Here is a 14,445-nt window from a genome sequence, read left to right as displayed (position 1 = left end):
ACGCAGAGGCCCTCTCGTACTGCAGCACAACGAAAGCAGGACAAAAAACCCCACACACAATCCAGAACGTTTGCAATATAAAAAGTGGTAGTGAAGGAATGGGTTTCCCAAATCTAAAATCTGACTGTGCAGTCAATCTGAAACGGGCCCCAAAATCCATTCTTCCTTCTCCAAGGGCTAAAAACCATTAACTTGAGCTCTTGAGCAAATGTATAACAAGAACACAGCTGTATAAACAAAGCTCTTTCCTTTATCAGTCTGTGACGCCTAATGAATGGCCTTGTCAGTTCCAAAGTGGAGCAGGGATGACACATCTGGGTCTTATCTTACGTCCTGACCACACTGACGCACAGACCTTGTCAGCCCCCTGGGAACGGTGCCAGGAGTGCTCTTAGAGTTGGTGACCTTCTTACCCCAAAATAAGGAATACAGGAACAGGAAACTCTTTTATGGTCAAAAGTACAGGAACAGTAGCACCCTTTTATGGTTAAGGGTACAGGAGCAGGAACATCTGTGATGTCAACTTACGTGTATAAGCTTACGTGGCTGGATTCCTGGTGAAGGGGGGGAGGGTGCCTGGAGGATATATATACTGCATGAAATTTCCTATTTCTTTGGCCTTGCTGTGGACTGACCACGCAAGTGCCTTCTGCTATCTGGAGAGCAGAATAAACTCTTTCTCTGAACCAAACCTCGGTGTCATTTGACTCCTTCCTCCCTGTTCTGGGAGCAAAGCTCACCCTACCAATCGGTAAAGTCTAATAAGGCTACAGTAGGATTTCTTTAAAAAGCAATGGGCTCTGCAGTGACAGGAAGCAACGCACGATGAATGCATATGCAGCAATTGCAATGGGACTACTCTGAGGGAAACAAGCAACTGGTGCAAACCAATGAACTCCGGTCTTCTCTGCAAATTAAGCTCCCTGAAAATTCTGCCCCCCAGGGCCCAACTTTCTGACCGTGCCCATAGACCTAGAACGGAGTCAAGAGGTGACCCGCCCAACGGCTGCTGCGTCACGACGCCCGTACCTTGACATCCCAGTTCACCACTTTGTGTCCAGTCAGCCTCCCGTCAAAGAAGTGGTTCGGGGAAAGGTCCAGGCAGATGTTGTTCTTGCAGGCCTAGAAAGTCACACGAGAGGAAGGGGAAGGGGAAACTTAAGTATAAAGCTCTCGGTTTGGGGAACTCACAGGCTTGGTGAAAGAGGACACGTCCAAGCATGTGGAATAATAATAATAATAATAATAATAATAATAATAATAATAATATATGATTTATACTCTGCCCAGCTGGCTGGGTTTCCCCAGCCACTCTGGGCGGCTTCCAGCAAAATATGAAAATACAACAACTCATCAAATATTAAAAGCTTCCCTAAACAGGGCTGCCTTCAGATGTCTTCTAAAAGTCAGATAGTTGTTTATTTCCTTGACATCTGATGGGAGGGTGTTCCACAGGGTGGGCGCCACCACCGAGAAGACCCTCTGCTTGGTTCCCTGTAACCCCACTTCTCACAGGGAGTTAACTGCCAGAAGGCCCTTGGAGCTGGACCTGAGTGTCCAGACTGAATGATGAGGGTGGAGATGCTATTTCAGGTATACAGGGCTGAGGCCGTTTAGGGCTTTCAAGGTCAGCACCAACACTTTGAATTGTGCCTGGAAACGTCCTGGGCGCCAATGTTGGTGTTTCAGGACCGGTGTTATACGGTCTCAGTGGCTGCTCCCAGTCACCAGTCTAGCTGCCGCATTCTGGATTAGTTGTAGTTTCCGGGACACCTTCAAAGGTAGCCCCACATAAAGCGCATGGCAGTAGTCCAAGCAGGAGATAACCAGAGCATGCACCACTCTGGCTGGACAGTCTGCTGGCAGGAAGGGTCTCATCCAGTGTACCAGATGGAGCTGGTAGACAGCTGCCCTGGACACAGAACTGACCTGTGCCTCCATGGACAGCTGTGAGTCCAAAATGACTCCCAGGCTGCGCACCTTGGGACTTGTCGCTTCTTAGAGAGGGCTGAGGGATGCTCCTGCCTTGATGCTCACCTGTGGTGTGTAATACAGCAGCAATTTGCTGCCGAGCTCCAGGAAATCCCCTTCTGGCTTAAAGGGCGACGTCACATTTGGTCCCGAGGAGTAGAGCGCCTTCACTTGAGCAGGCTGGAGGACTTCGTAGAAGATGGAAACAGAGCCCAGGTGACCCTCTAGGGAGGTGGGAACCCCCCACTCCGTGTCCTGGCTGCCGGCCACTGTGACCGAAACCACGCCTTCCCGGGGGGGCTGCGGGGGGATGGGCGTCCAGGCGTGGGGGGCCAGGGAGGCCGGGAACGATTGGGAGCGGTTGAGCGAGGGGTGGGACGGGAAGCCCAGGTCCGGCGAGTGGGACGGGGAGGGGTGGACGGCGGAGGTGGTGGTGGTCCGGTGGCCGGCTGAGCCGATGCAGCAGGAGGTGAATGACTAGGAGAGAAGATTTGCAAAAAATAAAATAAATAAATAGGTGTATTTGCACGTGGAGCATCATTTTTGCTCCAGCCTTGTTGCAAACATGGTGGCCAGCCACCCAGACTTTTTGCCTTTGCCCACTCTGCAGCCCGGCAAGGCTGTTCTCTTTCAGCCAGGCCAGGGTCTCTAACCAAAGCAATGGGGAGTTAGAGGACGGCGCGGCAAAGTTGTGGGGTCTGCAGGGCTAGAAAAAGCGCCCCCCCCGCAAACTCCCCACACATCTGCCGGGGGGGCTCAGGAAACCGTTTGCAGGGTTACATCAGCCCCCCCCCCCCAGGTGGATAAAAATCAATGATTTAAAAAAATAAATCGGATTGAAATCTGATTTAAAAAAAATAAAAAACGAATGTTTGGTTGTGCTTAGATTAACCTTGTGAAGAATACAGAGAACACACAGATTAGATGGACTACGAAAGAATTTAAGGAAAGGAAGTGACTGAAGAACAGATGTAAAGGTGAATTAGACAATCAAGAGACGCGTGGTGAATGTGGTGGAAGTCTTCCATAATATTTTAACTAGGATTTATATATTGTAATGTTTGAAGTATGAATTTGGAATTATTGATTATGAAAAGTATTTTTTCTCTTCATTCTTTTGTAGTCTGCATTCTGGAAAATTGTGTAGATAAATGTTTTTATGTACGGTTATGTATTGTTTCTATTTCTTTTCATTTTTTTGTAACATCTAGTAAAATTTAATAAAATAAATAAAAATAAAATAAAATGCTTTTGGAGGAGAAATGTCATGCTCCTCTTCCACAGGTTTCCATAAGATTATTTGGGGCAGTTTTTTCTAACGAGAAGGTATTATCACGGATGCTTGTTTTTGCAGTACTCAAAAGGGTGAATTTGTGTCTGGAGAGGTAACATGCCTTTTCTTCACAGGAAAAACGTTATAAAATAAACATACAGTGTTGAGGAAGAAACCTTAATCCCACTGTTCCTTTGCACATTTATGTACGCAGAATCAACCCCTTACCTCTTAAATGCCAAGTTCAAAGAGGTTCAATTAATAGATTGTTTGGAGTGGATTAGGTCTGCACAAGTACCGTATTTTTCGCCCTATAGGACGCACCTTTTCCCCTCCAAAAACGAAGGGGAAATGTTTGTGCATCCTATGGGGCAAATGCAGGCTTCAGGAAGCTATCCGCAAGCCGTGGGAGCCCGGCGCGAAGTTGCACAGCTCTCCCAAGGCTTGCGGAGAGCTGCCTGCATCCCGAAGCCTGGGGAGAGCTGCGCGAAGCCCGAAGCCTGCAGGCAGCTCTCTGCAACTTTGCGCAGCTCTCCCACGGCTTGCGGAAAGCTGTGCGAAGCTCGAAGCCTGGGGCGCGCTGAGCTCAGCGCGCCCCACGCTTCAGGATGCAGGCAGCTCTCCGCAAGCCTGGGGAGACTAGCGCGACTTCCTGCCGGGCTCCCTAGGCTTGCGGATAGCAGCCTGTTCTGGGGGCTGGGGTTGGGGGGAGCTCAGGCTTCCCCCGTCCCAGCCCCGTGTCTGGGGGGGGGGAATAATTTTTTTTCTTTATTTCCCCCCCAAAAAACTAGGTGCGCCCTATGGGCCGGTGCGCCCTATGGGGCGAAAAATACGGTAGTCAAGTGTGAAGCAGTAAAAATGAAAGTGCAACCTTGTGAGCAGAGTACTCCACAAGTCTTGGGATCGTTGTGTAATCATCGTGCAAGTTTGTTATTCCAAAAATGAAACCTTTATCTGGTTGTAAATACTATGATTACAGAATGAGTCCTTCTGTAAGAAAATCAAGTCTTACTGGGTAGTGATTTAAATCGATTTAATCAAATCTTACTGGGTAAATCTTGGGATCTTTGTGTAATCATTGTGCAAGTTTGCTATTCCAAAAATGAAACCTTTCTCTGGTAGTAAATACTAAGGTTATACCAGCAAGAATGAGTCCTTCTGTAAGAAAATCAAGTCTTATTGGGTAGTGATTTAAATCGTGACTTAAACCGATTTGATTTAAATCAAATCCACCCTGCTCCCTGCTGCCCTCGTGGACTACAATTCCCATCAGTCCCAGCTCGAGCGGCTGTGGTTGCGTTCCCCGCAATTGCAAACCCCCATCAAAACTAGGGCGTACTTCCCGGAAGATCAACAACACACTTTGCTGGGTTTACGAGGACAGCAGGGAACATCGAACCTGTTCCTCGCAAGCTGGATTAAATGAACCAGATCGGGTGGCGCAACACGGGACCCCAAATACTGGGCCCCCTCCCTTTCCCAGCCTTTGACCTTCGTTGCTTTGGGGGTCCTGAATGGCAAGGAGAGCGCCTTACACAGAAGCCAGACCATTGCTTCTCCCAACCCAGTGCACCTGCAACATTTTTCATTTTTAATAATAATAATAATAATAATAATAATAATAATAATAATAATAATTTATTATTTATTCCCCAGCCACTCTGGGTGGCTTCCAAAAAAATATTAAAATACTGTAATACATCAAACATTAAGCGCTTCCCTAAACAGGGCTGCCTTTAGATGTCTTCTAAAAGTTTGGTAGTTGTTTTTCTCTTTGACATCTGGTGGGAGGGCATTCCACGGGGCGGGTGCCACCACTGAGAAGGCCCTCTGCCTGGTTCCCTGTAACCTCACTTCTCGCAATGAGGGAACCGCCAGAAGGCCCTCGGAGCTGGACCTCAGTGTCCAGGCTGAACGATGGGGGTGGAGACGCTCCTTCAGGTATACTGGATTTTACCTGGCTCCACCATCAGCTCAGAAACTTTATTCTCTTGCCAGGAGCCAGGGTGGATTTGATGTAAATCACGATTTAAATCACTAGTCAGTAAGACTTGATTTAAATTTTTTTTTTTTTTACAGAAAGACTCATTCTTGCATATTTACAACCAGATGAAGGTTTCATTTTTGGAATAATAAATTTCCAGAGTAGTTTTTACAGTTATATCAAAAATTACTGATTTGGTTATACTATTAGAAATACATAGACAGATAATTGTGAAATTATGGTGAGGTTTAATAAGGTAAATCTTTATATCTGGACAACTTTTCTGCTGTACTTGATTATAATCATTTCCTTAAGCAATTTATTTAACTAAAACAATAACATTATAGCATGTGTATCCATGTTTGTTAACTGATGTGGTTAAATGTGATTTAAAAAAAAACAAAACTTAGACTGAGTTTTAGCACACATGTAAAGCTTAAAACAAATCCTTATTTCCTGATGGATAGCCTTTGGACTAGAATGTAACTTAAATAAAAAACTACCTTTTGGTTTCCTCCAAAAGCATTTTATTTTAAAAATTCAATTTAAATATTAAATAATCCGATTTTAAAAGTAAAAAAAAATCCTTGATTTTTATTCACCCTGCCAGGAGCCGCTGCCTGTTTTTTTTGCCCTCTCCTCTCCTGCTTCTGGGGTTTGATTCCCCTACTCTCTCCAAGGACAGTCTTAATATGTTTTTTTTAAATGTATTTTTATTAATGATTTTCTTGATTTACAAAAGTATGTGTAATCTCTCTCTCTCTCGTATTTTTACCATGTAACATTTTCACAAATCAGTTTCATTTGTTGAGACATTCGGAATAAGAAGGGGAAGATGGTGGAGGTGGGGTTGGGTGGCGATGTTTCTATTTTTCTTAATATATGTGGCGTTTTGTGTCAGCGTTGCTTGTGCAGGTTCTCTGCTGTTCACTTGTGTTCCTTTGGTGGTGAGAGAGGTTGGGGTTGGCCTAGGGTGTGGTTGTTCATTTGTGGTTGGCTGTGGTGGTCTTTGTTTTCATGTGTGAGTGGAGTGGGTGGGTGTTTTGGATCAGGTTCGCCATACAGTGGTGCCCCGCAAGACGAATGCCTCGCAAGACGGAAAACTCGCTAGACGAAAGGGTTTTCCGTTTTTTGAGCTGCTTCGCAAGACGAATTTCCCTATGGGCTTGCTTCGCAAGACGAAAACGTCTTGCAAGTTTGTTTCCTTTTTCTTAAAACCGCTAATACAGTTGCGACTTGACTTCGAGGAGCAACTCATAGAACGCAGTGTACATAGTAGCCTTTTTTGAGGTTTTTAAAGACTTTGGTGATTTTTGAAGCTTTTCCAAAACTTCTTTTGCAGCCATTTGGTTAGTTAAGCTTTTAAAACTTTTTTGGGGGGTTTTGGATTTTGGGTTGGGGTGTTTGGAATTCAAGGACTTGGTGTTGGGGAGGGGTTTGCAAGAATCTGGAAGCTTGTGGTTTTTTTCTGCATTTTTATGATTTTCTGTGACCATTGGGCCACTCTGCTGCTTTAAAAAAAAAAATCTGGATTTGAATTTCTGTGTGCTGGGTGGCTGGGGGAACAGTTGGGGAGGGGTTTGCAAGAATCTGGAAGCTTGTGGGTTTTTTTCTGCATTTTTCTGATTTTTTGTGACCATTGGGCCACTCTGCTGTTTTTTTAAAAAAAATTCTGGGTTTGAATTTTGAAATGCTCTTTACAGAATGTGTGACTTTAAAGAGCACTTAATAAACTCTTGTTGTACCAAATTTGGCTTTGTTTGGACTTTTTTTGACCATAGGAACGCATTAATTGATTTTCAATGCATTCCTATGGGATTTCGTGCTTCGCAAGATGAAAAATTCGCTAGACGAAAAAATTCGTGGAACGAATTAATTTCGTCTTGCGAGGCACCACTGTATTGATTTGTATGCTGTTGGTGATTTTTGTCGTTGTCTTGTTGGGCTGTGTATGTGATACAGGGGAGCCATAGCGGGGTGAAGGCGTCTTCTTCTGTTTGTCCCCGTGTCAGTTTCAATTCATTGGTTACAGTCTGAATATGTTGCTGTTCCCCCCCTCCCCACCAGCATAATTCCGGTTCCCACAAAGCAGGAGGGGTTGCAGCAAGAGCCTCTACCTCGCCCAGGGAGGGGAACCGCAGTTGAGCCGTCTTCCGGAGTTCCCCATCCACATAGATGTTCACGAGGTTCTGGCCGAAGGGACGGCGGCCCGTGATGTGGACGACATCGACGCAGTGCTGTTTTTTTTGGGGGGGGGGGAGAGAGTTGAAGGAGGCGTTTATGGGTCCATCGAGCAACATATTCCGCTCAAACAGCACCTGCGCGGTTCAGTACACTGGTATCTTGGTTCTCAAACTTACCGTATTTTTCGCTCCATAAGAAGAGAAGAAGAGGAATTTGGATTTTATATCCCGCTTTATCACTACCCGGAGGAGTCTCAAAGCGGCTCACATTCTCCTTTCTCCTTCTCCCCCACAACAAACACTCTGTGAGGTGAGTGGGGCTGAGAGACTTCAGAGAAGTGTGACTGGCCCAAGGTCACCCAGCAGCTGTTGTGTGGAGGAGCAGGGATGCGAACCCGGTTCCCCAGATTACGAGTCTACCGCTCTTAACCACTACACCACACTGGCTCCCATAGAGAATAAGCGTCACAAAGCTATGTTTTGGGTTTGTTTGTTTGTTTCAGTGCAATGGATCTGAATTTCCTTCTATCTTATGCAAAAAATCCCAAACCTCAGTTTAGCCAGGGGAAGGCCTATAGCCACGTTCTGAAATTATTGACGACAGTTCATTTTTTGTTGCTCAACCAATTTTATCGCCTGTCTATAACCTACAGGCTTCAAAGCTAACCAGAGTAACATGCGTGGTCCAGATAATTCGCTCTTGACTCAGAGTGCGATTGTGTGTGTGTCTCTCTCTCTCTCTCTCTCTCTCTCGGCATGTGTCTGTATTTCTGCTGCCTATGGTGCTGGAGGAGACTCTTGAGAGTCCCATGGACTGCAAGAAGATCAAACCTCTCCATTCTGAAAGAAATCAGCCCTGAGTGCTCACTGGAAGGACAGATCCTGAAGCTGAGGCTCCAAGACTTTGGCCACCTCATGAGAAGAGAAGACTCCCTGGAAAAGACCCTGATGTTGGGAAAGATGGAGGGCACAAGAAGAAGGGGATGACAGAGGACGAGATGGTTGGACAGTGTTCTTGAAGCTACCAGCATGAGTTTGACCAAACTGCAGGAGGCAGTGGAAGACAGAAGTGCCTGGCGTGCTCTGGTCCAGGGGGTCACGAAGAGTTGGACATGACTAAACAACTAAACAACAACACCACCACCACACTGGTTCTCATAAAAGGCACACTCCCCCCCCCAAAAAAAAGTAAGGAGAAATGTCTGTGCATCTTATGGAGCGAATGCACTGGATGGCAGAGGGATCCCTCGGCTGCCGCTGCAGTCGCTCGCTGAGGGATGCCTCCGCAGCCGGAGCCATGGCTCCCGTCCGTCACTCGCTGTGAAGCCAGCAGAGCTCTTTTCTTGCTTTAAAGCGAGAGCCGTGCAGAGCGTGTCAGTGGCTCTTGCTTCTGCTTCCTTTACAATGAGCCGGAAGGAGGGACGGACAGCAACCCCTTCCACCCCTCCTCCCAGCTGACTGTAATTCAAGAAAAGGGAGAGCCGCTTACATGGCTCCTGTCCCGGCGTCTCGTCCTCATCTTTTTGCTCTGGTTCCGGCATCACCTCAGAGGCGAGGCGAGGCAGCTGCCTGCCACAGGCACGCACAAATGTGAGCTCTCCCTCCATCCCCTCCTCCATCCCACTCGCTGTTTTGGCTTGTGCCATAGCCGCCCGCAACCCATCCGGCAGGGAGAGGTTGCGCGCAGCCTGTCGGCTGCTCTTTGGGGCTGGGGGGGAAATAAGATTTTTTTCCTTGATTTCCCCCTCTAAAAGCTAGGTGCGCCCTATGGTCTGGTGAGCATATGGAGCGAAAAATATGGCATTTTCCCCCTTGTTTTCCTCCTCTAAAAACTTACAGACATTCTGCTTTGCTCTGACAACACCAAGAAACAACAAAGCTCAGCTTCTTCATGGCTCTCATTTGCAGCGGAACGTATCTCACATTTACACCGATAATCCCAATAGGGGCACAGAGGCAGGATTAAGGGCGCCAAGGAATCTGGTTGCGGCCAGGTCTGCTCCAGCCCCTTACTCACCCAGGCTGCATCATTGAACGGAAACTCTTGCAGGGCCACCGTCATGTACTCCTTTTTGGTGCAGACAGCCACCACCAAAGTCCCGTCGGCTGTGAAGAAGGCCTCAAAGCCCGTCCCGTTGGTGGTGAAGAAGCTGGTGAGGTCGAAGGACAGGGTAGGTTACAAACAGGCCGGATGGATTTCTCCCTTGCTCACAGGAGCCATACTGAGACCCAGTGCCGGATTTATGTATAAGCTAAACGAGCTATAGCTTAGGGCCCCACTCTCTTGGGGCCCTAAAAAAATTAAAGGGAAAAAAAATCTGGATGTACATTTCCAAAATATAAGATAAAATGAAACCTACACCATTTTAAGTTACAGCTTAATACAGTGGTACCTCGGGTTAAGTATTTAATTCATTCCGGAGGTCCGGTCTTAACCTGAAACTGTTCTTAACCTGAAGCACCACTTTAGCTAATGGGGCCTCCTGCTGCCGCCGTGCCGTCGGAGCACAATTTCTGTTCTTATCCTGAAGCAAAGTTCTTAACCTGAAGCACTATTTCTGGGTTAGCGGAGTCTGTAACCTGAAGCGTCTGTAACCCGAGGTACCACTGTAATTATTTCATTATTAATATACTCCTTCTTAATTGTATTTCAGTTCAACAATTACTTGGATAAAATACATATTTTGTTATGTGCAAATGGCTTTAGGTTCCCTGTTTAGGGAAGCTTTTAATGTTTGACAGTCTATTGTATTTTAATATTTTGCTGGAAGTCGCCCAGAGTGGCTGGGGAAACCCAGCCAGGTGGGCAGGGTATAAATAATAAAATAAAATAATAATAATAATGTCCATAAATTACCATATAGCATATATTCAACAGTGACAATTTGTTGTTGACAAAGGACAGCTGGACATATAAAGGGCCCCATTACCTTCTGGCCCTGCTGAGACCCCCCACACCGAGGGCACCAGGGATCCATAACAGGGTGTTCCTGGGGTTGGGGGAAAACTTTGCAAAACACAGTCCTTGGCTAGAAGCAGCCGGATCTCAGGCGTGTTGACTGTGCAGATAAATAACATTATGAACCCACAGAAGTACGCCTGACATCTTCCTTATACAGTGGTACCCCGGTGAAGCAAAGGCTGCAAGGTTTTCAACCGGGGCAATCAGAATAAGATCCACTACAGTAGTACCTCTGGTTAAGTATTTATTTCGTTCTGGAGGTCCATTCTTAACTTGAAACTGTTCTTAACCTGAAGCGCCACTTTAGCTAATGGGCCCTCCCACCGCCGCGCGATGTCTGTACTCATCCTGAAGCAAAGTTCTTAACCCAAGGTACTATTTCTGGGTTAGCAGAGTCTGTAACCTGAAGCGTATGTAACCCGAGGTACCCCTGTATTTGACTATTGATTCAAAACTCCTAAGATGTATTTTATGTAATTGACTTTTCATTTCTATTCTTTGTATATCGTACTGTAGTTTTATCGCTATTGTCAGGGAACTGCCATCGGATCAGGGGGGAGAGGGGAAAAGCTGGATGGATTACAGAGAGCCCCCAAAGATCGTGGAAAGCAGCTCCTCCTCAGCAGAGGAGAGTAACCACGCCTCCAGTGGAGAGGAGCTTCAGGGCTCGGAGGAGGCGAGGCGAGGTGGTGCCAGGACACCATGCCTGGGCAAAGCGGGGAGGAGAGAGGTCCGCCGTTACCCACGCCCTCCCTGCGCAGTAAGCTTTCGCGCCGAGAGAGGAGGCGCAGACTGGGCGTCAAGAAACTACTTTGCTGGGGAAGGTTTAAGGAGTGCCCACTCACGGATTCTGCCAGTGAATGAGCCAGCCATGGGAGAGTGGCACTCTGGACAGAGAAAGTTTATTTTGGCATCCAAAGCAAGGCTTCGCACCCGAGCAGGGAGGCATTTGCCTGCTTGCTCTCGAGCAACCCCTTGGAACCTTTACAGCTATGGTCGATGGCTGACGCAAAGAAACATTCATTAATTCATTCATTCGGCCCCCACCCGAACCCAGCCAGATTTCCGCTGCCCCCTTCCCCTTCCGACCGACCTGTACAGTTGTTTCCGCTTCAGCCTGGCCGCTTCCTCAGGAAAGTCCTTGGCCTCTTCGACGAGGCACACCCAGGCGTGGAAGGCGAAGCCGCTCCCGGGCCACTTTTGGATGGAAGGCACCATAATCCCCGCCATGCTGGGCGTGAGGTCAAAATACTGCAGCGCTCGCTCGGCGCCATCTTTCCTGGCCATCCCAGAGAGGGCCCGGATGACTTGCACGGTGTAGGGGTGCGGCCCCTTGCCCTGCTCAGTCCGGAGGAGCTTCAGGAGCTGCCTCAGTTCCCCCGGCCGGATGGAGAGGCCGCCCAAGACCTGTGGCCAGATAGGTTGGCAAAAATGAAAAAAATCGGGTGATAATAAGTATTGGAGGTGTAATAGAATGACTGGAACATTAAACCACATGTGGTGGTCATGTCCGGAAATTAAGAAATACTGGAATATGATACATGAGGAAAATAAAAAGCTAATAAAAACATCACATAATAAAAGAGCAGAATCATACTTATTAGGAATTTTGAATGGTGAGATCCCGAATGACAAAATTAATCTTTGACCTGTACGTGACAACAGCAGCAAGAATGTTAATGGCCAATAATTGGAAAGAGAATTACGTCCCAACCAAAGAAGAATGGCTGAATAAATTATGCAAATACTCCGAATTAGCAAAGCTGACTGATTTGATAAGACCAAAACCAAAAATATAATTCAGAAACAACGGAAATGTTTAAATGATTACTTATGTAGACAAAGATTAAGTGAAAGGTGTTGGTTGTGTTTAGAATAGATTTATGAAAGATTTAGAAAACTTATTGATTAGAATATTTGTATGAGACTGTATGGGAAAAATATGGAATAACAGATACAATTTTGCTTAAATGTGTATATAGGAAGTGCAGTGTAAGCGATGGAAGTCTATCAATGAAATTTTATTATTGAGATATTTGAAGAATAAATTTGGAAGAAATTCTTCCAACTTTTCTTCTTCTTCCAATTTTTCTTCTTATTATTTCTTTTTCTTTTCTTCCTTTTTTCTTTTTTGTTCTTTTTTAATATATGTTTGCTTATCTGAAAGATATATGTATGTATGTATGCATGCATGCATGTACCGTATTTTTCGCTCTATAGGACGCACTTTTTCCCTCCTAAAAAGCAAGGGAAAATGTGTGTGCGTCTTATGGAGCGAATGCAGGGGTGAGGCAGGCGGGAAAAGCCCCCAAGAGCCCCACACAAGCCCCATGCGGCTCTTGCGGGCTTTTCCCCAGGAGGGAGAAGGGACTGACTGGCTGCGTCAGTCCCTTCTCCCACCTCGTAAAAAAGCCCGCAAAAGCTGCACGCTCTTTAGAGGGTGCACGGCTCTTGGGGGCTTTTCCCTGAAGAGGGAAAAGGGACTGACTGGCCGCGTCAGTCCCTTCTCCCTGCTCGTAGAAAAGCCCGAAGGAGCCGTGTGCTCCTTAAAGGGTGCGCGGCTCCTGTGGGCTTTTATGGGAGATGGGGGAATTCCCCCACCTCCCGCAAAAGCAGGGAGAAGGTCTGGGAGAAGCACACAAGCTGCGCGCAGCCTGTCCACTGCTCCCAGAGCTGGGGGGGGGGGAATCATATTTTTTACCTTGATTTTCCCCTCTGAAAACTAGGTGCACCCTATGGAGCGAAAAATACGGTATGCATTTGCAGTATTTTGCTTGTATTTTGTAATAATTATGTTAAATAAAATTTAATAAGAACAAGAACAATAACAATAAAGACCTGCAGGAGGTAGAGGAGGTTTTCGGAGCATTTGGGGTCCAGCTCCTGCCCCGTGGCACACAGGGCATCCAGCAGGCAGCTCACCATCCCTGCCTTCACGCAGGTGGTACGGCTCTGCAGGGAAGCGTCGCAGATCTTCTTGAGCCACTCAGAGAGGAAGATCTGGAGCTCCCGGGACTTCAATTCTGGGATCCACATGATCAGGATCAAAAGGGGCTGCTCATTGTGGATCAGGCGTGCGGGGCAAGAGCTGTGGTCGCCTTCAACAGCCTGAAGTGGGGGGGGGGGAGAGTCAAGTTGTAATCATTTTTTTAAAAATAATATTTTTTATTAAATTTTCTGTTTTACAGTTTAAAATACAGTCATGCCTTGGAAGTCAAACGGAATCCGTTCCGGAAGTTTGTTCAACTTCCAAAACGTTCAAAAACCAAATCGCAGCTTCCTGCGGCCAATCAGAAGCCGTGTCGGACGTCCGGGTTCCAAAGAACGTTCAAAAACCACTTCTGGTTTTCGATTGTCCAGGAGCCAAAACATTAGACTCCCGAGGCGTTTGAAAACCAAGGTACGACTGTAATACACCCAAGTAGTCAATACTGGCTCTCATTAACCTAACTGGCAGCTATTTTGCATCTGTATGTAGCAGAAATAATGCGAGGTATTTAAATACTGACAATTCAATTTAAGAAAAGCTCATTAATTCATTTCCCCTTTCTTTCTTTAATGAGCATCTTTATACTGTGTAAGAAGTGATAATTTTCTCTCTTTATAATTCCATCTGTGTACTCTTATATCATTGTTTGTAGCCCTGTCGGACGTTTGGCTTCCAAGAGAACAGTCAAAAACCAGAACACTCACTTCCGTGTTTGCGGCGTTTGGGAGCCAAAATGTTCAGGAACTAAGCTGTTTGACTTCCAAGGTGCGACTGTACTCATTTAAACATCCTTAAAATACCAGTGACTTCCCTTCCTCTCTTTCCATGGTTCATTTTGCATAACAAAAATCCCTGCATATTTTACGAACACTAAAACATTCAGCATTCCATTACTGCACCCATCAAAACTTATTTACAGTGGTACCTCGGGTTAAGTACTTAATTCGTTCTGGAGGTCTGTTCTTAACCTGAAACTGTTCTGAACCTGAAGCACCACTTTAGCTAATGGGGCCTGCTGCTGCTGCCAGACCACCGGAGCACGATTTCTGTTCTCATCCTGAAGCAAAGTTCTTAACCCGAGGT

The 14,445-nt window shown here is 46.4% G+C and overlaps 2 protein-coding genes across 3 annotated transcripts in view; one reads left to right on the top strand and one right to left on the bottom strand.

Moving 5' to 3' along the window:
• The window catches only part of NBEAL2 (neurobeachin like 2), a 217,977-nt gene that overhangs the window by 70,060 nt on the left and 133,472 nt on the right, over positions 1-14,445 (bottom strand). For both annotated transcript variants that reach the window (XM_083579046.1, XM_083579047.1), the window contains exons 13-18: positions 13,212-13,481; positions 11,467-11,780; positions 9,429-9,561; positions 7,346-7,465; positions 2,038-2,448; positions 1,030-1,122 (exon numbers count right to left, since the gene is read on the bottom strand). In XM_083579046.1, coding sequence (XP_083435172.1) covers positions 1,030-1,122; positions 2,038-2,448; positions 7,346-7,465; positions 9,429-9,561; positions 11,467-11,780; positions 13,212-13,481 — 1,341 coding nt within the window. The remainder of the gene's footprint in view (positions 1-1,029; positions 1,123-2,037; positions 2,449-7,345; positions 7,466-9,428; positions 9,562-11,466; positions 11,781-13,211; positions 13,482-14,445) is intronic.
• The window catches only part of LOC310746227 (cathelicidin-related peptide Oh-Cath-like), a 520,941-nt gene that overhangs the window by 488,588 nt on the left and 17,908 nt on the right, over positions 1-14,445 (top strand). The window lies entirely within an intron of this gene.

The sequence above is a fragment of the Podarcis filfolensis genome, assembly GCF_964270895.1.
Source record: "Podarcis filfolensis genome assembly, chromosome: 12".
Classification (NCBI taxonomy): Eukaryota; Metazoa; Chordata; class Lepidosauria; order Squamata; family Lacertidae; genus Podarcis; species Podarcis filfolensis.
Note: the sequence above shows the minus strand (reverse complement) of the source record. Positions and strands in the feature narration are given on the sequence as shown.